The sequence below is a fragment of the Oscarella lobularis genome, chromosome 8 (assembly GCF_947507565.1).
Source record: "Oscarella lobularis chromosome 8, ooOscLobu1.1, whole genome shotgun sequence".
NCBI classification, from domain to species: domain Eukaryota; kingdom Metazoa; phylum Porifera; class Homoscleromorpha; order Homosclerophorida; family Oscarellidae; genus Oscarella; species Oscarella lobularis.
The window spans coordinates 703,793-725,327 of NC_089182.1; the positions used below are offsets into that span (position 1 = coordinate 703,793).

The 21,535-nt window shown below is 47.5% G+C and overlaps 5 protein-coding genes and 1 long non-coding RNA gene across 7 annotated transcripts; 5 read left to right on the forward strand and 1 right to left on the reverse strand.

Annotated features, from left to right (window-relative positions):
- The first annotated feature begins 55 nt into the window (after positions 1-55).
- Positions 56-1,374, forward strand: LOC136190359 (G-protein coupled receptor GRL101-like). Its single transcript, XM_065978489.1, has one exon. The coding sequence runs from the start codon at positions 78-80 to the stop codon at positions 1,179-1,181; it is 1,104 nt and encodes a 367-aa protein (XP_065834561.1). The 5' UTR covers positions 56-77; the 3' UTR covers positions 1,182-1,374.
- LOC136190350 (cilia- and flagella-associated protein 65-like) lies at positions 533-11,735 on the reverse strand. 2 transcript variants are annotated; one of them, XR_010670540.1, is made up of 42 exons: positions 11,543-11,735; positions 11,392-11,494; positions 10,970-11,330; positions 10,719-10,864; positions 10,542-10,658; positions 10,255-10,479; positions 10,045-10,191; positions 9,937-9,991; positions 9,799-9,872; positions 9,691-9,750; positions 9,549-9,638; positions 9,409-9,489; positions 9,304-9,358; positions 9,167-9,252; positions 9,063-9,116; positions 8,868-9,005; positions 8,715-8,818; positions 8,617-8,665; positions 8,478-8,567; positions 8,376-8,429; positions 8,240-8,325; positions 7,791-8,191; positions 7,543-7,671; positions 7,327-7,492; positions 7,067-7,264; positions 6,920-7,004; positions 6,697-6,861; positions 6,458-6,646; positions 6,293-6,406; positions 6,089-6,238; positions 5,898-6,035; positions 5,725-5,841; positions 5,530-5,667; positions 5,435-5,476; positions 5,316-5,377; positions 5,204-5,264; positions 5,041-5,153; positions 4,823-4,990; positions 4,612-4,771; positions 4,421-4,557; positions 4,088-4,369; positions 533-4,013 (listed from the first exon to the last, which is right to left on the reverse strand). XR_010670540.1 is itself a non-coding variant. In XM_065978478.1 (41 exons), the coding sequence occupies exons 1-41, from the start codon at positions 11,695-11,697 to the stop codon at positions 4,213-4,215; spliced, it is 5,220 nt and encodes a 1,739-aa protein (XP_065834550.1). In that variant the 5' UTR covers positions 11,698-11,735; the 3' UTR covers positions 4,033-4,212. The 2 variants fall into 2 exon arrangements, 1 of the variants encoding a protein (XP_065834550.1); XM_065978478.1 differs by lacking the exon at positions 533-4,013 and having other exon boundaries at positions 4,033-4,369.
- On the forward strand, positions 2,833-4,200 carry LOC136190055 (uncharacterized). Its single transcript, XM_065978130.1, has 2 exons — positions 2,833-3,519; positions 3,587-4,200. The coding sequence occupies exons 1-2, from the start codon at positions 2,833-2,835 to the stop codon at positions 4,004-4,006; spliced, it is 1,107 nt and encodes a 368-aa protein (XP_065834202.1). The 3' UTR covers positions 4,007-4,200.
- A 98-nt stretch (positions 11,736-11,833) lies between the features above and the next one.
- LOC136190352 (kinesin-like protein KIF9) lies at positions 11,834-15,610 on the forward strand. Its single transcript, XM_065978481.1, has 23 exons — positions 11,834-12,055; positions 12,113-12,173; positions 12,249-12,353; positions 12,403-12,556; positions 12,608-12,710; positions 12,794-12,874; positions 12,923-13,006; positions 13,066-13,158; positions 13,215-13,277; positions 13,328-13,412; positions 13,465-13,529; positions 13,584-13,661; positions 13,714-13,782; positions 13,833-13,937; positions 13,992-14,047; positions 14,170-14,257; positions 14,312-14,386; positions 14,437-14,513; positions 14,573-14,963; positions 15,013-15,210; positions 15,259-15,309; positions 15,370-15,423; positions 15,471-15,610. Exons 1-23 carry the CDS (start codon positions 11,963-11,965, stop codon positions 15,558-15,560), a joined length of 2,319 nt encoding a protein of 772 aa, XP_065834553.1. The 5' UTR covers positions 11,834-11,962; the 3' UTR covers positions 15,561-15,610.
- A 561-nt stretch (positions 15,611-16,171) lies between these two features.
- Positions 16,172-17,003, forward strand: LOC136189745 (uncharacterized). The gene is made up of 2 exons (XR_010670450.1): positions 16,172-16,620; positions 16,673-17,003. It is a non-coding gene; the product is annotated as an uncharacterized lncRNA (long non-coding RNA).
- Positions 17,004-18,238: 1,235 nt separating this feature from the next.
- Positions 18,239-21,120, forward strand: LOC136190580 (uncharacterized). The gene is made up of 8 exons (XM_065978792.1): positions 18,239-18,468; positions 18,537-18,631; positions 18,683-19,047; positions 19,136-19,839; positions 19,896-19,951; positions 20,007-20,114; positions 20,176-20,510; positions 20,564-21,120. The coding sequence occupies exons 3-8, from the start codon at positions 18,880-18,882 to the stop codon at positions 21,017-21,019; spliced, it is 1,827 nt and encodes a 608-aa protein (XP_065834864.1). The 5' UTR covers positions 18,239-18,468; positions 18,537-18,631; positions 18,683-18,879; the 3' UTR covers positions 21,020-21,120.
- Positions 21,121-21,535: the final 415 nt, after the last annotated feature.

Sequence of the window (21,535 nt, forward strand, 5' to 3'; positions counted from 1 at the left end):
TCCAGCCGTTTTGCCCTATATAAAAACTCGGGGTGGACGGACTCGGCAATTAAATCCGAACGGAATCAATTTGATCGATGCTCGCCTATTGCGGCAACGAGTCGTTCAAAGTATTTCAGTCGAACTCGTCGTGGATTACCTGGGACGAGTACGGCGCGCTGCGTCAAACGCCCGTTCTCGTCATCTTTTGGATCGACGCGACGATCGCTCTCCTCGGCAACGCAATCGTCTTCGCGTGGCGATGCTGTCAGCCGAGAGACGCTCGCTACAGTCCCGTTTCGTTTCTCGTTATGAACATGGCCGTGTCGAATTTTCTCTACGGCGTTCACCTACTCTTCTATCAAGTCTCCATTAGCCAGTGCACGACGTGGGATGCGAAAATCGAAACGGAACTGTGTCGAATTTCGGCCATCTGTTTTGGCCTGTCGGCTATTATGAACAATTTGCTCACAATAGCTATTGCGCTGACGACGCTTATAGGTCTGTTTGCGAGAAGCTGCTACGTGCGATTGACAATCGCAAAAATGGCGTTGTTTATTGCGATCGAATGGCTCGTCGCCGCCGCCGTGGGGATTTTACTAGGCGTGCTCTACCGAGGGCACGAGAACATAAAAGGAGTGGGCGAAACAATGAACTGGCATCAATGTTCGCCTTTGCATTTCGGTTATACGCTCGATCTATTTCCCAAGTCGTTCGCCCTAAACGTAGTCGACCGATCCGTCTACTATCTCGAGACGTTCGGCGTGTTTCTAACCGTTCTACTCTACGTCATCCTTATCGTCAAAATTTGCACGTTCAAATTCAAGGGAAAGGGTACCAAGGCGATATCGTGTGCGACGAGCGGTCTCGGAGTTCGTCTCGTCGTCATTATAACGATAAATGTCGTCGATTGGCTTTCGTTTTCGATATTCTACTTGAAGTACAAAAACGATGCGAACGCGGCCGAGATCGCGACGAAGCCGTCGTCGCAGACCGTCTATCATAAAATCGCGATCATGAGCATCTTTCTCCATCCCCTCCTGCCCGTCGTCAATCCTTTTCTCTACGCTCCAGTACAAAAGATCTTTTCGCTCAAGGCACTTCAATGTTGCAGAAAGAAAACACCGCCCGAATCGAGCTATCTTCTCAGTAAAGCGGCGGTCACCTATCTCTTTCCAGACACCGAAGTGACTTCTACGTAATATAAAATCAAATGGCCTCCTCTCCTCTTTATAGCGTAAACGAAATCTGTAGTTTATGCCTGCCGTTATTATAGAAAGAACCAACAGTGCTAATCGCTATCAGCCTATATGTGCCAAGTGCTGGCGGTATTGCTCCGCGCTTTACTTATTAGAAGGTATTATTAGAAGGTACAGTGCTACATAATACCTAATAAGAAAGCCCACTACACTAAATTGGGCATTTGATTCGGCCACCGAGACACGATGCGAGCGCGGTGCGGGAACGAGTCGTACAAGATGTACGAAACGAACACGACGGGGTGGATATCGTGGGTCGAGTACGGCATCTTCAAGCACGATCTTGTGCAGATTCTACTGTGGATCGATGCCGTTCTCGCCGTCGTTGGAAACGCGCTCGTCGTCGCGTGGCGCTGTCGCCGGCCGAAGGAAACGCGATGCGCCCCCATTTCTCTGATCGTCATAAACTTATCCGTCTCGTCCCTCCTCTACGGCGTGCACCTCTTTCTGTTTCAAATCACGGCGATCCAATGCGGCGAGATCGACGATAAGCGCGTCGTCGTCGACGCGTGTCGCGTCAGCGAGGTCCTATTCGCTTTGGCGAGCCTCATGAACTCGCAGCTAATCGCCACGTCTATTCTATTGACGTTCACGTCCTTAGTCAACTGTTTCGCGTCGACTCGACGAAAAACGATCGTCGTTCTCGGCATCGAGTGGACGATCGCGATCGCGATCGCCTGCTACGTCGCCGTCGACTCGAACGGGTACATAACGGTGCCGTCGCCGATTAACGCGACGGCCGTCGACTGGCGACAGTGCTCGCCGCTTCACTTCGCTCGCAAGCACGACAGTGTAGTCGAAAACATCGCCTTCGGAATCGCAACGACAACCGTTGTCGTCACCGTTCTCGTTTACGTTACGCTCGCAATCAAGGTTTTTCGACTGAGAGCGAGAGCGGGACGCGGCGAAGTTCGTTTTCTGTCCGGTTTCGGTGTGCGTCTGCTCGCTATTACGACAATCAGCACTGCTCAGTGGTTTTCCTACGCTATATTTCACTTCGCCGACGCGAGGAGCTCGACGCGGCCCGGAGACTATTCGATCGATTCGGAAAGGAGCGTTGCCAAAGCGACCGTCGTTTCTCTCTTTCTACAGCCGCTCGTCGCAACTCTTAGTCCACTTCTCTACACCCCGTGCAACTGTTTTCAAAAATTGGGACGACGACAACGACGACGAGAACTAGCCGACTACTGTGAGGACAAGAACCGCTTGTTCTCAGAAAATTTTTCCCAAAGTCTCGTGACTTCGGGCTGGGGTTCAGACGACGAAGAATCGTAATTCGCATTCTTTTTCTTTCGTGTCACTTTTCGTGGGCTCGCAAAGTCTAACTCAGGGTAATTCACTAGTTTCTAATCTTATTCGTGTATTATACACCTCTCGCAAAGAGAACCTCTCCGTAGGACGACCACTACAACTAGTTAACGAATAAGAGACCCTCTTTTAGACTCTATAGAACGGACCAACTAATAATGTTCTATTGTAAAAGAGTTGCCACTATAAATCTACACTGACGCAACGTGTTGGGAAGTGTTTTCGCTATCACCGTCTAAGTCTGGCGGTATAGCTCAGCACCTCCTTAGCGCTTTACTCTGTCGTCATGCGAGCACTATGCGGCAACGAGTCGTACAAACTGTACGAAGAAATCAACTCGACGAAGTGGATATCGTGGGTTGAGTACGGCGTCTACAAGCGCGACGTCGTGCAAATTCTAATCTGGATTGACATCGTCCTCGCCGTGGTCGGAAACGCGCTCGTCGTTGCGTGGCGCTGTCGACTGCCGAAATACAAGCAGTGCTCGCCTATCTCCATCCTAGTCATCAATCTATCCGTCGCATGCCTACTCTACGGCGTCCATCTCTTTCTGTTTCAAATCACCGTGACCCAATGTCGAAAAACGGGTGGACTCGTCGAAGTCAACCCTTGTCGCGCCGGTCAAATTATCTTCGCTCTCGTCGCCGTCATGACGACCGAACTGACGGCAACGACAGTCCTACTCACGTTCGCCTCCCTATTCAACTATTTGACGTCGACGAACGCTCGACGAGCGTTCGTCGTCGTCATCGTCGTCGAGTGGACGATCGCACTGGCCTTTGCCGTTTACGTCGCCTTCAATTCGACCGGCTACAAGGTCGTGTCGGAAACAGTGACAACCGTCGACTGGCGACAGTGTTCGCCACTCCACTTCTTCCGCAAACACACCAGCTACGCCGACGTCGCCTTATTCTACGTCGAAACTGCAATCGTATTCGTCACTTTCCTAGTCTACTTGATCATCATGATCAAGGTTTGGACCATATATATATATAATCTTTCTATACGGAAATAGTACGTACGTGTCTCCTACTCTATAGGTTTGCATACTCCGGGTTAATCTCGAAAACGGTCAGATTCGCTTTCTGTCCGGCTTCGGAGCTCGCTTATTCGCTATAACGGCTCTTGTTATCGTTCAGTGGCTATCGTACGCCGTCGCGCGATTTCGAGAGGCGACGGGGGATGACGTTTACGTCTATTCGGACGCGTCGGAACGATCGATCGCTCGCGTGACGATCGTTTCGATCGTTTTCAGATCGGCCGTCGCCACGGTGAATCCGCTACTCTACATGCCGTGCGGGTGCTTTAGGAGAATTTGTCGGCGGAGGAAATGGCGGCGACTCGGAGCGAGATCGATTCGGAAAAACTACGCGTCCTTTTCTGAAACTCACGAGGTCGAAGCGCAACGCAGTCGGCTTTGGGATTCTGAAGATGAAGATGGCGTGTCTTTTCCCATGTGAGACCCCTCTATGATGGAGCGAATTCGTATAAAAAAGCTTCATTAGTCATCGTAAGAGTAACGCAACTGGTCTAGTAGACACCTGGTAGACTAAGAGACATTCCTTTCTCGTTGTTTACATCCCCGCAGTTCCCGTACATGACCTTTGCCGCTAAAGTTTTCTTCTGTGTGGACACTAAGTAGCGATATATAAGTTGCGAGAAAATTTTACACAGTCGATTCTGTTTCCTGATTGAACGTTTCCCGCTCACACGTGATCCGCTGCCTTGCCGTTATCGAAAACTCTTCATCACCGGCTTCACAGAGCATATTATACAGCGTGTTCTCCACGACGCTCTCGACAAAATTCTGAACTTCCGGCAATCTAAAATATTATTATAATTAATAAGACATATAAAATGACTTCTGAAAATACCTGAACAAATCCTCGTTTCGAATTTCTTCCCGCATACTTTCTCCATCCTGTTCAGGAGTCATTTCTCCGCTAGCAGACGACCTCATGTCTTCAGCAGCACTACTAGGAACAACACGCTGTTCGTCCTGGATCGGACTCTTTACAGAGAACGCTTCAGAAAGGCGTCTAACAGAACGAAGTCTTTTGATTACCGGCTCTCGTGACGTCAGAAAAGCGAAATCGTGCGGAGGACTCGATTCAGCTGTAGGCTTTCTGTTGTTCGACGACGACGACAGCTGAACAAAATATGGTACCGGTTCCCTTTCAATGCCTTCTAAGGCCTCATAGAAGGATTCGTCCTCTGTGCAAGATCTAAAACAACAGGTTCTTTTATCCTCAAAAAAATAGGAAATTTATTTTTACTTCAATATGTCCGAAACGGCGGTTTTCATCGCGTCCATTTCTTCCTTTTTCGCAAAAACTCGACGAGCGGGTCGCACGGCTCCGGCACTCAATATCGAGCTCAACGACGAGTAGGCGGTCTGCGAGCGCCCGCCGGCAAATCCAAACATACCAGGATCAGCCATTTGACTAAGAAAAACGAGTGAACGCGCAGGGTACTGGTACAGTCGTCGTCTCACATATCAATTCGACAATGCTTCGGCTCTCCAAACTGAGCAGTGTAGTCGTGAAGATCGAGAGTGCGTCCCGTAATGCCGAGATGAAGATGAAAAGGATGAGGGGGAATCGGTTTCTGCTCAAAAAAATGTCCCCAAAAGTTCCTCTTTGACGACAAGTGCTCACCTCTTTGCTAGACGTCGCATTTCCTACTCTCGGACGCGCTTTCGAACGACGAGACAAATCTCTAAACGACGTCTCCGTGCAGACAAACGACTGGGCTAATTTTCAAACTCACGTTCTCTTCCATTCGTCGTACGATTCCGTAGTTGCTACTCCGCCACCTATTGGCGGCAAAGCCTTTGAAAAAGAGTCGTCTAGTTATCAGTAGACACCCTTAGACGACTATAAGCCAACCTGGTACTTATTCAGCGATTTCGATGCAGACAGTGGCCTTCCCTACAATTTTATTTCCAGCCACCTTTATTGCTGATCACACGCGTTTGTCTTACCGCTTTCTTTAGCTGCTTCTTTTCGTCTTTCTTCAAATCTGCTTCCGTTATGGTGAACGTGTTCTTGTTTCGTTCCTCGTTCTCTTCCCAGCGCTCCAGTTTCGCTCGATACGCCAGCATAGCCGTCTCGTCCACAATCTTCCCCATGCAAACGAGCCTCGGAGGACGATCAAAACGCGAAACAAAAACTCTTACCTGACAGATTGTACTAAAATCGTAGTGACACGGACCCTTCGTCGAATACAGCGAAATCTTAATTGGAACGGCCTGACGTGGACTCAAGAGCCCCGAAGTGGGCTCAATAGACAACACCTGAACGCGTCAAAGGATAATAGAGCGGGCTGAGCTTCTCCCCATAACATCCTTACTTCGGAATAGTTTCCAAGTTGCCAAGCAAACGAAACCGTGTGTCGATCTGACGGATTTGTCAGGTAAATAAGACGTTTTAGCGATGCGTACAGAGGCACGGTGCCGAAGTCGATTCGCTCGCGCGAAAAATAGGCCAACTGCCAATGACGATGAAATGTCGCCTTCGCTTTATATACGCGGTAATTCTTACTTGCGAACGAACCGAGACAAATTGCTCGTCGGGAATGCTATCGCTGGGCGAGTCGCCTGGTGCGGGAGGAAGAATTCTCGCGTCGTAACCTTCGCCTATGAACGTAATCGTTGTCGTTGCGCCGTCTGTAATACGAATCGGTATTTCAACCTGAAAAAAAGAAAACAATCGATTTTCTGCAAAAATATATTTCGGCCTTCTTACAGAGTAACTCTTGGCTTCTAGCGGAGAAAAGAGCCAGGGAATAGACACGGACTGGCCGGGAAGGATAGAGCCGGAAGCGGCAAGACAAGACATGATTGGACAATCATAATTAGCCTAAAAAAATCATTCAAGACTCAGATATTCTCTGCCAAGTAAAACATTAACCGCTCTCAGTCGCTGAAGCGGCGTCGTGTCGATCTCATATTGAACAACGTCGGCGCCTCCGTTGTAAAGTTCGTAGACTTGAACGGGGGGATGCTCGAGACCGATGGCGACGGAATTAAAGCGATGTATCAGAGAAGGAAAATGAATCAGCTGCTGACCGAGACTGACGCTCGTGCCAACGAAAGTCAACTATAAGAGATAATAATATCGAGCCTTGCTATGTGTCGACGTTTGCTTACCAAAACTTCGCGTCCGCGCGTTATCTTAAGCAGCACCGGAATTTTGTTCGTGCCGGCAAAGGACGGAAGGTGTTTGTACGTCAGAGTCACCGTTTGAGTTTCGCGCGGTTGAAGCGAACCTTCGCTGGGACATATAGTGAAGACGTCGTTGTCCAAAAGTCTAGCCTGTGAAATTCGGAAAATAATCGTTTTAGAATTTTTTTCTTCCCGTCTTTTTGCATGCCTGGCGTTCTTCCTCGTCGTCGATCTGACCCGTTTCTGCCCAGTACTCCATTTCCATGCGCATTTCCGTTGGAAACAGCAGAGCCCTTTATGAGCAAAAATTAAATGACTCTCTCCTTTCCCTAGTGAGGAGTTCCTTATCATTTACCAGTCGGCTTGAACAGTGCTTGTATTTTCAAACATCATGTGAATGACGCAGGGATCTGATCCGACAGGAGCAGCGCCGAAATCAATGTCAAGCCGGGCCGGAGTGCGGTAAGTTGGCTTGCGACGAGTACTGTGCCTCGTTGCCAGCGTGTACTTGAGTTCGGCTGACGATGGCTCTGCATCCAAGATGCGATTTAGTCTGTTTAATAAATAAATAAATAAATAAATAAATGCCAGACCGAGGGCTCCTTTTTTTCTTACTCTTTGAACTTGAACATGTTCCACACTTTGACCTTGTTCCAGTTGGCTGCGCTGCCCTGTCCGCGCCCGTCAATCACGCTGAGCGATGGATAGACGCCCCTCATCAAAACGGAGCAGAGAGGCATTTCTGATTGGGCCACTTCACTAACGTCCTCATTCGATAGCACTGAGAGAAGAGCCAGTCAAACACGTATCACCTGATGTTGTCCACCTTACGCGACGTTTTCAGCAGTTCGTATAGTATCGTAAACTTGTACCCAACTCGACGTCCTGGTCTCGCAGTGATTTTAATCGTCTGCCAAGCCCTTGACGCCAACTCGCTCTGACAACAGTCAACTTGAAGAGCTACATCAAAAACCAACAGAGAATCAGGGCCTCTCTTCAGACACAACGAATTATAACGGTACATATCCAATCATTTTGCGAGGTACAAGTCTAACTACGACTTTCGCCGCCCAACTCACCTTGCTTTCCTTCCAGCGGTACGCTATACTTTCGCGTCTCATCCGACGGCTCCAATTCGATTTTAAGCCGATAGTGCAGACTGCAATCGCTTTCGTTGTAAAGCGCCACTTGCCGATGCGACGACGTGCCGACGACGACGTCGCCGAGATCGACGTCGTCGGGAGCGCAGCGAATTTTTCCCAGGGCTCCTTCGCCGACGCCGATCAGGCCGAGGCGCGTGGGACTGCTCAGAAGATCGACGTTGCTCGTCAGAATGAGACTACAGCGAAAGCCGTATTTTTGATCGCAATCGGGCGAGAAGGACCACTCGTGGTTCTGCCGTTCGTTAGGGAGGAGATGACCGCGTTGGGGACGAACGCGAAGAAGGTGGGAATCGGTCGAGGGAATTTGCCAGGAGAAGCTAAGTCAAAATAAATTCAAACGCGAAAAGTCTTTCACGCATTTTTACCTCAAAGGAAGGCGAGATAGGTTCTTAATTTGAAACGGTCTCGATGACACGGTTCCGATGCAAGTCGGTTTGAAGTAAAGGGTCCCCTATAAGGATTTCGTTTTACTGGCTGCGATAAGTCCTTGCACTACATTACATCGTTCTCTAATTGCACAACCGGATTTTCCGCCGAGCCAACGAGTTCAAACGTCTTCAAAGCGTCATTAGTAAAAAGCAAAGTCATTTTTTTCTAATGTACCTTCTTGTAGCTGTCAGCTTCGTTGATCATGCACGTAGCGTTGCGCCGATAGGTCGCCACTTGCCCGGGCTTCATTCCAAATACGACAATCTGAACGAGAGCCGTCTCAACGTGACAAATCAATACAAAAAACGATAACCTGATGCTCCTCTGACATCACGCCCTGAAGAGGGTTACAAGCAAAGACCCTATTAAAAGAGGTTAGACATCCAACGGAAGACGTAGAGATTTGTGCACCCGTTCGTGTCTTCGTCAAAACGGTATTTGACGGGCGTGTCGCCACGATTCTCGAATCGGAGAGTCCGATACGACGTCCAGCCCGGACTGACAGGTGGAAAGACCTGCAACCCGTAGAAACGTTAGATCGTCCCCCCTAGCTGGAGCACTTACGAGTTTCTCTGCGCTGAAAGTCAGTCGAGGTAAAAATCTTTCCTTCTGAGGTGGAAACGTGTGACCTAGGACTTTGAGTGTCGTGCACCAGGGAAGCGTGGCTGTCAAGTCGTTGAGGAGCCGATGATCGGACATGCTCTACCAAAGACAAACGTTTTGTAAGAAGAGGTGCATATATATAGTGCAAAGGCGTACCGAGAAAAAAGCGTAGCATTCAAGCTCTCTACCGTAAAAGTGATCGATGGTGCCCTAGCAACAGATTAGATTATGTGCTAACTGAAATAATTGGTTATTTTTACTGGTCTAAACGTGACGGTGAACGACGACGTTTTTCCTGGTAAAATGTCACGACTTTCCGGCAAAATATGAAACGTGTCCTTGATTTCTAATAATATTGACTTTCGAGCCTTTTTTAGAAATGCAATTGAGTACTTACTTGTGAGCCATTGGCACGTAATCGTTCCTTTCGTGTGGTTTGTTAAATTAACGGTCTGCAAGAGCGACCAATCAAATTTCGCGAAAGAGTGCCAAGAAACCGTACCTTGACTTGAACTATTTTGCTAGCGACGCAAGCTCCAAAGTCGAGGCAGTCGGCATCTAAGCTAACATGCGGCTCAAACCCCTAAAACGTCGTGCACGCCACAGTGTAAGGTTAGTCGGTATCACGCCCGTCTTCTGGACCTGTTCTAGCTGATTACAGCCGTACATTAGCTCATCCCATCCGGTCTTATACTCAGGTTGAGAAACGAGCTCAAGATCGTCTGACAACACCTTGGGAAACTAGCCTTTAGACAAGTGGGGGTATGAGAGTCGGAAATTATACCTGGAGTCGTCCCTCGTCATCAGCGTCCAATTTGCCGGCCTTCAAAAGCTCGTCCAGCATCTATTGACAATCACTGCTAATAAGTCAAAACTGTCTTATCATTGGCACCTCTGGAGGATAATGAGACAATCCCATTGTCTTTCTTCGTTGATAGTTTTTCAAATGCTTCAACTCTAGCAAAGCTGGAGAAAAACGCGCACGGTCAGAGTCAAAAAAGTCACCTCGTGACACATATTTCTACTGTACCTGGTCTAACTTGTTCAGTGTAGCAAACTCCAATCAAATCAACAAAGAGAGGCTCCTAAAGAGACAACTAAGAGATCATTAGTCCCCCAAAAAAATGCCAACTCTCACCTGATTATGTACGATGCAAGCCACTCGCCTATGATACCCAATCGGATGCGTGGGCATAAAATCGACGACGACCGAGGCCAAAGCACCGGGTTTCAAAGAGCCGCACAGAGTTCCAAATCGAAATACGCAGGCCGGATCGACCAAAAACTGAACCGACACGTTCAAATTAATTAATTAAGAAAAAAACATCATCTTCGTCAGAGCCATTACCTGAAACGTCGCGACTACGTCGGATTCGTTTTCGAGCTGCATAATTCGCGTTGCCGTGCTCCCGGCGGCCACGTTGCCAAAGCTCAAGTGTTTGACGCCGAGTCGCAGGTTGGGACCCTTCGAAGTGCCGACGCACTTGACGACGGTGCTGCCGTAACCGCCCAACGCTTTCACTTTGAAGTAGTCGACGGATTTGACGTTCGGCGTGTGAGACTTGAAAATCACCTAAGAGAAGACGAAATCAGAAGAGGCGCGTCAGTGCAAGACCTCGTCCCGCCCGCTCTGACCTTGATCTTCTCCGTCGCTTGGGGAGACACGCATCCTTGGTATTGAGAACAAGAGAAAACCGAATCCATTTTATTGACAGGAGTCTGGCTCAGCGTTATTTGAAAGGGAGCATTCACCTAATTAATTTTTTAATTAATTTTTTAAGTAATTCAAAACAGAATTTTTTCTCAACTCACAGGTGACATGTTCTTTAGTTTGAGCCACTTTTCAGCAACAGTTTCCACAGCAACGTGACCAAAGTTTACAATCACTTCTCCTTCTCCCACAGCGTTCTTAGCCCCTTGCGAGGAAGAAGCACTAACAGCCAAATGAGGAAATTTTCCTATAGAATCAGACATTTCATTAGTAAGTCACTACTCCGATCAGCCTAATATGTTGTTATTCCATTCAGAAATACTTGTACATGCACTATGTGAAACATCTTTACCAATGCCTTCCAATTTGACACTCTTGTAGTTTCCTCCTTCGAAAGTGCAAACAGCCACTCCCTCATACACAGCGGCAGTCTGAGGCGCAAATGCCGCTTTGACGCTGCACGCCTCTCTTGGCTTCAAAATCCCGATTCGCGGATCGACGTCAAACGGATCGTTAATGTCCCACGTAAACGTCGTTTCGACGTCGCTCGTGTTCAAAATTTGAAAGCAGATTTCCGTCCGATCACCTGACGCGCACATTCCGAACTTGAGCGAGTCGGGAACGGAAAGATTTGCTTTGGGAAGAACGGCTCGAACCGGAACGTCAAATTTTCCGTCCAACGTTTCAAATTTGATCGCGTCCTCATACGTTTCCTGTAAATAATCAAATATTCCAATCTCGGCATTGTGACTTGTGACGTCAAATTTTCCGTGCCTTTTCTTGAGGGCGAAAAACGACGGGCAAAGTGAAACTCGTTCCTGCGCTGAGAACGATCGGTTGCGGATAAACCGTGGTGAAAAAGTGCGATTCGGGTAGTCTGCGAAACGAGGGTGTTGCTTCGTTTAATTGGAATGCTTTTTCGTACCTGTATCGAAGTTTCTGAGTCTGAATTTTCACGTTTTTCAGAATTAGCTGTTTCGTGTACTCCCTGCCGGGCTCCCAGCCTCGCCAAGTTATCCCGTCGAGCACTTCGATTCCGCAGTGAGTCACTCGACGCGGCTTGATCGTCACATTCGCCATGGATGAGACGTTTGTCCGTCAAAACCCTTGTTGACCGGTTGCCATCTAGACAGTGACGCGCGCTAGCGCAAACAACAAATCTTGCCCTGCCCCTGAATCTTACCGCCGCCAGGTGTCGCCATGGGTTGTGCCACGAAGAAAGAAACTGTAGACTAGACATAAAAGTCAGATAATGGTTTTTTTGGTGGCATAGCGAGTTGTACGGAACTGATACGGGTCGTTGCCGTGAGTCGCTATAGCAACAGATCATCCACACCGCGCAAATATGTCCGTGCAGAAGAGGCCTACGGTTGTCATTCGGATTCGTCCAACGGCTCGATTTGCTTCAGACATAATCAAACTTCATCCCGACGACAAGGTAAAGTCGAAAAAACGTTCGTGAGTGTTTAGTGCATTTCGTGTCGCGCTCATTCAGACGGTCACAGTTTGCTATCCCGAAGTAAGCGGTCGAGGATACGTTAACAACCAACCACAAGGTACGTACGCGGCCACTTCGGCTCAGCCGAAAGGGGCCGGCGTATGGATCAATTAGTTTTGACTTCTGCTTTTAGGGGTTTCCCTCAAAGCGGATAGCGTTCTTCACAATGCTAGTCAAGAGCTTGTTTATGATACCTGCGCTCAGAGCGTCGTTTCTGAAGCACTGGACGGCTACAACGGTTTGCGCGAAGACAGCTAAACTCGATTTTTTTATCACGGGGTCGATAGGAACTATCATGGCCTATGGTCAAACTGGAGCGGGAAAAACGTTTACAATGACTGGAACGACGGAAAATTTTAAGCACAGGGGAATTATTCCAAGAGCTATCTCAAACATTTTTCGCGAAATAGACGAACGGCCAGAACAGTCCGTTTCTGTTCGGTGCGTTCATCTTAGTGTATAGGTTTAATTTTCTAACGTTTCAGGCTCTAGGGTGTCCTATTTGGAAATTTATAACGAAAGCATGTTTGATCTTTTATCGACGTTGCCCGATGCAGAGAAACTCTCTATGCCGTCAGCAATGAATATTGTTGAGGTAAGATCCTTAAAAATTGGGTGATAATAAAACAGTCCTATTATGAATTTCAAAGGCTTTTAAATAAAGTGTTTGTACTTTAGGACCAGGGCGCTACAGTGGTAAAGGGATTGACCATCAGAACCGCTCACAATGAGGAAGAAGCTCTCAATTTACTATTTGAAGTACTGAAATGAGCCACATTAAAATTCAAACTCCAATTGATTCTTTAGGGTGAAACCAATCGAGCGATTGCAGCTCATTCACTTAATCAGAATTCTTCTCGCTCTCACTGCTTATTTACAATCTACATTGAGGTAAAGGCGGGCGGTAGGAGACATCTCTAGCTAGCTAACCCTTTCTGTGTGGGGTTCAGTCACGGTCCAGAACGGAAACTTCAGCGCAGTTCACGTTATCCAAGTTGAACTTGGTTGATCTAGCTGGGTCTGAGCGACTTAAGAAAACCAATGTAGGCACTTAGTGAGGCTTAACACGCTCAGTATGATTGGGGTGAGAATTCTTTAGTCGGAAGGGGCTACGCAAAGAGAGGCGATGTACATCAACAAATCACTATCGTTTCTGGAACAGGTGCGTGCTACTTTTTATGAGAATGATCTCACCTTTCGTTTGCGCCTCAGGTTGTTGTTGCCTTGGGTGAGAGGAATCGAGAACACATACCCTACAGACAGAGCAAGCTCACTCACGTTCTCAAAGACTCTCTGGGTAAATACATAGTTATATAGTTAGCAGTTCCTAGCTAATTGTGTATGACCAGGAGGGAATTGCAGCACTGTAATGATAGCCAATGTGTGGGGTGAACAAGAACAAATTGAAGAGACGGTAGTTAGAACACTCTGGTACATCTACATCTAAGTGTACTATCATCACAATCAGATGTCTACCTTGAGACTGGCTCAGCGTATGATGCTCGTTAAGAATCCCCTAGTGAGAAACATTCAACAAGATCCCAACGTAGGTCCTACAAATGAAATTGTGTTAGCCATTTATATCTGGTCGTCTTTAGCTTCTGATCAAACAGTATGAAAAGGAAATCAGAACTTTGAAGCAAGAACTGGCAATGCACAACGTGTTGGTCAGTAGAAGAATTCCTCGAGGATCTATGTGCATTTCTTCACTTTCCAGGCTAATCGCGGTCAAATTAGCTATGATGCAGTGACGGAAGCGGAACGTTATGAAATTCAGCAGCAAGTCCGCCGATATTTAGATGGCTCTCTTTCCGACATAGAGGTAGCCAGTAAATTATTGCGAAGGCTGTTACTTCTGACGTCAAATACTACGTAGGTATTCAGCCTGCGACAAATTCACGAAACTTTTGTTCAGTTCAAGAGCGTAGTCAGGTAAATGCCTTTTACTTACATGTACGCTGCAGGCTTGAAGACGAGCACACTTGTAGTTCAATCTTAGAACGTTCTTATAGAATGTATTTATTTGTATGCCTTTTTCTTCTTCCTGTCTTCAGATCCCTCGAAAGTGACATTGAAACGAAACTAAAACAAAAGTACCCTGAAGCCAAAACGTCGTCAGCTGATCCCAAAGGAACTGAAAAGGTATACCGTATATATTCGTTGCTATCCGTCAAACCAATAAAGAACAATATGCAGAATGCATCGGGTCCTTCTGAGTACGGTGAAGGCTACGTGGGCGACATAGACGGTCAAGGATTTGGCGTCGGAGTGGTAAGCAGAGATTAGGCAATCAGCATCAGTCGAATTTGTAATTTGTACAGGCACCGTCAAGTGTCAGAGCTGCAGCATCTTCCGTAGTCACGGCGAGAAAGCTCAAGAGTAGAAAAGGCCGGGAAGTGTAAGAAGCAGTCGACTGACACCATTTTTTCTTTGCCTCACTTTGTGAGTCGATCTTAGAACCAGTGGCTTATCGCGAGATCAGCTCCATTCAGAAGCGCCGTCAGTAGCACTCATTCCCGGAAACATAGCTGAAGAGACCGACGGAGACGAAAAAGGCGGCGAAGTTCCAAGGCCCTCGACCCCTCCTTCGAAAGACGAAGCCTTCGAGGAGTTCAAACGCGAGAAGGGAAGCGAAATACAGCGAATACTTACCGAAAACAAGGCCACGCTTAACGAGAAGAAAAAATCGGCGCACAACTTGTCGCGCTCGGTGAACGTGGCCAAGAAAGAAATCGACGAGATGCGAGCGATTATCGACGAGAAGGAACGCGAACGACTCGAACAGGACGACGCAGGCGAGGAGGTCATCGACGAGGAAGAATTTGCCGCTCTGAAAAAATTGAAAGAGGTGAGCGACGGAGAGTTTTTTACGCAATGACGACGATGACGATTTTTAGTTGAAAGTTCGCTATCGTGTTGACTATGACGACTTGAAGACGGTGAAGTCGGAGATACAGTACTGCCAGAAACTGGTCGATCAGTGTCGTCAGCGATTGTTGAGCGAGTTCGAGAAGTGGTACAACGATTCCTATCTCTTGCCCGAAGATCATCATCAGCATGAGCTTGCCGGAAAGGAATCAGTCGCTTCCGTTCTGGTATACTTTTTTTCTTATGACGTCTCGTCTCTATTCCAAACTGTTTAGCCTGAGGAAGAGCAAGATCGATTGGATCGTCTTCACGCCCAAAAAACCATGGTAAAAAAAGAAAATTCTCGCTCGTGTCTTCGTTGTTTTGAATTGGGATGACTTGGTTAGGAGGATCCCGAGGCAGCTGCTTTCTACAATGCCAAATTGCGCACGGAACGACGAGTAATGCCTTTTTTAGCCACTTTGACGATGTCGTGATTTTGTTGTAGGGTTTCTTGGGTCCTGCTTCGAAGAAAAAGCCGGGGATGGTCACGCAGACTGTCAGAAATAAGCCGCCGACCACTCTGACGGTGACTTGAGTGCTATATTAAACTGCTGCGTAGAGAAAAAATGAAGCACTTGAGATTCACACGGGCTTTAGGGAGAGGCAATCTCTTTGGGGGCCCCCTTTTGTCGCTGGACCAACAGACCTTTTGCTGTAGTCGTGCGTTGCTTTTTTAGGCCTTTGTTGAGCTTTTCGGGTGCAATGCGTTCGTCAAAGTTGTTTCTGCCGCCGCCGCATGGTCCGCTGGTTTCTTCGATATCGGCTCCTGGGCGACTTTGCGCCGACTTTGTGCATCAAATCGCGTCTTCGCCAGTTGGTTGTAGGGCTCTACGCCACTAGATGGAGTCTGCACGCCGGAGAGAAGGCAAAAAAGGGAGGAGCGATTGTAGCAATGTACGGGCACTCGGAAAGCAGATTCAAATGCGTGCGATTACAGATAGAGTCCATTGAAGAGAGTAGTCTAAAGTATAAAGACCCGATAAAAGACTATTAAAGTGAACGAAAACGAAGGACCACGAGGAGCCGCCATTGTTTTAGCGCCAATTTCGACCACGGTACGTCACCGTAAAGAACACGAGAAAAATTGGCGCGAATTTTCTCGACGAACCAGCGACTCGTTGCCCCGGTGAATTCAAGACAATGCCGTCACCAACGGATATTGCATAACGATTGCATCAGCTTTCGTATAAAAGCGGCTGCACGCGGCGCACAGCTTCAGTTCTGGCTAGGTGGGGAAAGCCTAAAGGGCGGAACCCTGGAAGTCGTCGGCGTTGGGAAAGCCATGGTCATGTCAACATCAAACGTGCTCAGCCGGTTGCCAATCCTTGCTGAAGCTGTAAGGTGCAGTGGATGAGCGTCGCGCGAGTTCTTCTCGTGGCGCGCGATTGGCACTGGGAAAGTCATAAAAGGTCCGTTGGATTTCATATATTGAGAAAAACAGTATAAGAGAAGAACAGAGAGACAGGGAACAACAGCAAAGGACGAAAAACAACAACAGCTAAAACATAAATACATACAAGGGAGGGGTTAATGGGTATTGGAATTGCAGCGTGTGCTAGCCACCGCCGCAAGACTAAGGGAGGCTGTCTGACTAGGCAAGATCTTCTTAACCTTGTTGATAACGATTCTGGCATTTTGTCGTTGTAGGACGGACGAGATTCGGTTGCGCCAGTAATGGGCGAACGCAGATCGGTCCTCCAAGAAATCGACCGAAGGGCGGCGTCCAATGTCGCGGAAAAGCTCAATCGCCTTCTCGCTCCACCTGCCAAACGCCTCAGCAACCACTGGTTGGAATAGATAGCCAAGAGATGTAGCTGACTCCGAATATTTGATCGCTTTTTCTTCATCTCGCCTCGATGCCGCAGCACCGGAAGAATCCGCCGAATGTGACAGAAAAGCCGGTACTTGCGGATTCACGACACTTATGTCCAGAAGGAGCTTTTTGCCGTCTTTGTAATTATAGACACTAATATCTGCGCGTCTCTTGTCGGGAAACTCATGCAACTTTTCGAGCTCGCACTGGAATCCGACAGATCTTAGCATAGCCGTCCAGGCGTATTGAACCGCGTCGTGCCGACGCATTCCCCCACCATCTTTTGGACAGGTGAGGATATGATAACCGGTAGGGTTAGAGACGGAGCCACAATTACATTTTTGGATCTCACGAAGAAGAGGAACCGGAAGGCCAAGGCGAAGAGCAACCGCTGTCTGGAATTCGGCATTGGTGAAGGACACACCTTGCGACGACGGAACCGAATCCAGCCATGCCCCTGCCTCAGAGCTCCCAGCACTTCTGATCCTGGCTTTTGACGATTTGTTAGAGATCTCCAAAAGGGACGACAACGCCAACGTGCTTACGAGCGACGACAGGCGCTTTTGGAGCTTGTGTGATACGTCCGGAAGCTGCTCGACGGAAACAATGTCAGTGCTACCTCCTTGGATGGCTTGGGTCGCGAAGCCTGGCGTCCGCGTTATACCGAGTTGGCGTCAGGCTCAGATCAGTTCACTTTCCCGCCAAAGAAACGTGTGGGGGGCCCAGTGTCTCGTGGCTGTTTCTCACTCGGCTTAGTGACCTATAGCCTAAGATGACCTGACTTCCCAGACCAAATTCAAAGCACGTACAAGTTGACCTCTGGCTGTGTGTGGACTCGCGTTCGGCGCCTTCCCTCAACCCGGTAGTCCCGCTTCCTCTCAAGCGAAGGACTATGGCCCCATGGGTCGCGGTGCAACGAGGTCGGGGGGACGGTGTGGGAGAGCCGTTCTCGATCCTAGGCCGCACCGTCGTGGTTTGAGCCTATGATGCTACGGCTCGCTCTCAAATATTTTTGGGCTACTCAGCGTTCGAACCTCCGCGCGGTGTAGCCTGGATTACGCCAATGCGAACGCAGGACAAAAAGGTACGTACGCGGATAGATCGAACAGATGATGTCTTTTGTTTTTTAGGTGCTTTTCGATCGATCTTCACTGAAAGAGCGCGGGCGAGACGAAGAATCCAGTGTCGAAGCACGTGTAGAGATTAGAGCATGCTTAATTAATTAATCGAGCGTTTGTGGACGCACGTTTGCTCAGATTAAACTTAAATTTACTGTACTGTGCCCATTTCTCTCCGCATAATAAATTTCGCGTGCCGGCCCGCATCCGGGCGGTCTTCTTAGACTTTTCGCCAATCCGTGGTTGAACTGCGCGTTTCGTTGGAGCCTCCGTCTTGTTTTGTCTGAACGTTCAAAAAGGGGATCGTGTACGTCACGACGTCGAGGCGTCTCTCGCACCCTCCGAACGATCGAAAAGCGACTCTCGGCTGCATTCCGTTACGGTGCGAACGCTGCCTACGGAAGATCGACCTACAGAAAATCTTTATGTCGTCGAACATGGCACTTTCGACTCTGTGTTGTCCAGGGATATTTTTTTCAGCAGCTTGGTTGACTAGCGTAGGCCTATATATGGTAATCGAAAAATTTACGTGATATTCAATCATTATTTCCCACGTGACTATTTATTGGAAACTGCACAGAATGGCGAACGTCGCCGTGAATGTTTCCCGTGCCTTCAAGCTTCTGATTTGAAAAGGACGCTCACCCAATAATAATGGGGGTACACGTATGATGTGTAAGATCTACATTCAACGCATTTGTCATTCACTGATAATACGTGTTGTAGTATGATGCACTTCGCCTGCCTCTAGCAGCAGCCTGAGCGTGACGAGAAACCTGTGCTCAAAAAAAAGTTGCAGTACGGTATTTGAGAAAGGCCCCTAATTTGGTTCCACCCACTGCGACGTCTGAATAAGACCCACGTAGTGCTTATTCAAATATTATTGCAGTGCATCCACATCCACCGTGGACATCGACCCCGTAATGTCAAGCAGCCAAAACGACGAAAGTACTAATCCCGTACTGAACTCGAGACCCAATTATCATAGCGGTCGCGCCGGAACCATTGTCCTGTCTATCGGTCTACTTCTGCTGTTTGTTGCTACTTCTGCCCCCGTGTACGTTTATTACGTCGTACCGTGGGGAAACTATGTAAGTGACGATATGTGATTCAAACTGCACGTAGGAAGAGTAAAGACTCAAATTGAAACTGCTACGGCTAATTTCTGTTTCTCTTTAGGGTATCGACACGTCCGACCTCGCAACTGCTTCTTGTGGGTCACAATCAACTACTGAAGCTGTCTCTGTAAAGGTGCTAGCTGAATCTGCGTGCAGTTCCGTGTTTCCAAGGTGGAGTCAAAGCGAAACCGAACTAAATGGGACATCTCATGCTGAAAGCACGAGAAACATTTCCGTCTCTGGATGCGGAAGCTATTCCAGAGGGGAGGGTGACTTACAGACACTCCTAAAATTAGCCAAACAACTTTCAATAGGCACTTCATGCATCCAAAAAATCACGCCTCTCTTCTGCTTCTACGCGTTCAAAGATTGCGATAATTTCACCCGTTCTGCAGAACCCAGTACCAGCTACGAAATCTGCGCAGCGCTTGCAAATCCCGAGTGTGAAACTTTGAGAGGACTTTGGAGTAATTTGGAAACTTATAACAACTATAACCCTAGTTGCTTAACTGTGCCAAAATGCGGAAATCTTTCTCGAATCTCTCTAGTTATGACCAATGACTCTAAACCTATGGACTGCCAAGAGCCCCTGGTGCCATCAAAAAGTAAATTAGCTAATGGGTTCTGCTCTCCTCCTTGTGACTCTAAAGAATGGAAGACGACAATCAGTTCCACTAGTTTTTACAGTACTCTATACGTTTCTATCGCGTTTTGCTGGATTTGTCTTATTACGACGCTGATAACCTATGTCAAAGTAAAGGAACTGTAAGCTAAAACAATATCATAGACATGCACTGTACATATGATTGCTGTAATTGTAGCTTCTCGTATCATTGCGTAGCGGGATTTTTCTGTGCTTTTTCCCTATCACTATTTGGTAAGACTTCGTAAGCTTCTGAGATTAAATAATAAATATTTTGATCTCTTTACAGTGGCTGCAATAACTATTCCAGTTTTTGCGGGTCAGAACAAGGTATACTGCAAGCACAAAGATCTCCTCAGTTCATGGCAAGATTCCACTACGCTCTGCCACGTCCAAGGTAACAACAAATACATTGTATTTATCAAACTGAATCATTTTTGTTCTTTTTTTACTGTTAGGATCAATTGGTCACTTTAGCTACGTCTCGTCTCTAATTTGGTGGTTGAGCTCAGTCTATAATATTCTTGTGGCCGTATGGAAGACAACCAATGGGAGCGAGCAAAATAAAAAAGCGCGATTCTTTCTTCAATTAGTTCTATCTCTCATTATTCCGGGAGGTTTGGTTGCTGCCTCTTTCGTGCTTGGCCAGGGTTATACAAATACTACAGTGTTTTCAGTAATGTGCTCACCTACAACTCTCTTTGCAACCTTCTACACCCTCATATTGCCAAGCTCCCTTATCACTTTCATTGGTACCGTCATGTCAACCTTTGTGATATACAGGTTGTTTATAGTAAGAGATTCGTCCACACACGTACTGTAAACCTAAATAATTTTTGTGATTAGGCAAAGAAATTTCAGCGTCTTTCTTTGGGTGCTCAAACTAATTCGTCGGCGTATAAAAGTTATTCGACTATTCAGAGAAGATTTTTTCTTCTCTCTTTTCTGATGCCTTTGGCTTTCAGCTCTATTACGATTTCAACTATAGTTTACGGACGATCCTATTTGAAATACGTTAGAGACTTTGTTAGAAATATCGCCTGTTCAAATAACCCAAACCCAGCGACAGCTAGTCACTGTAAAAATGAACTTGTCACAACGGATGCAGCTGTTGTGTCTCTTGTTGACATTATTCTCTTTGATGTAGTTGTCTTTGCAGTTGCACTTCACTGTCTCCTTCCCAAGCCAGCAAGAGCATATTGGCTACAAGTTTGGAGGAAATTTCGTAATGTCACTCAGGGAGCCTGCTCGACAGCTACTAGAGTCAACAGAGGGAAGCCACTGGAATTGACAGTTGAATGAATGAATGACTCAACGATAAATGAGTGACATTTTTCTGAATGGTTATAAAGTAGACTGTGAGTAGTGGCAGTCATAGCAATTCTAATGTGAGATAAAAGGGCCTCTGCAACTAACTTTGAAACACCCCAAGGAAATTCCAGTGTAGACCCTAACATGAGCCTACGTCCAACCCTATATTATGCGGCCAGAAAGCGTCGGTAGAAAGAAAATTCTCCCTCGTGTCTTCGTTGTTTTGAATTGGGATGACAGACTAGGAGGACCTCGAGGGAGCTAAAATGCCAAGTTGCGCACAGAACAACGAGTAATACCTTTTACAGTCGCTTTCACGAGATTGTGATCTTGTTGTAGGGTTTCTTGGGTCCTGCTCAGAAGAAAAGCCGGCGATGGTCACGCCGACTGTCAGAAATAAGCCACCTACCCACTCTGACCCTCTGACGGTGACTTGCGTTGCCTGCGGGTTGCCTGCTAGATTCGTGCACATTGATAATTATTTGCCATGTGACTATCGACCAGAAA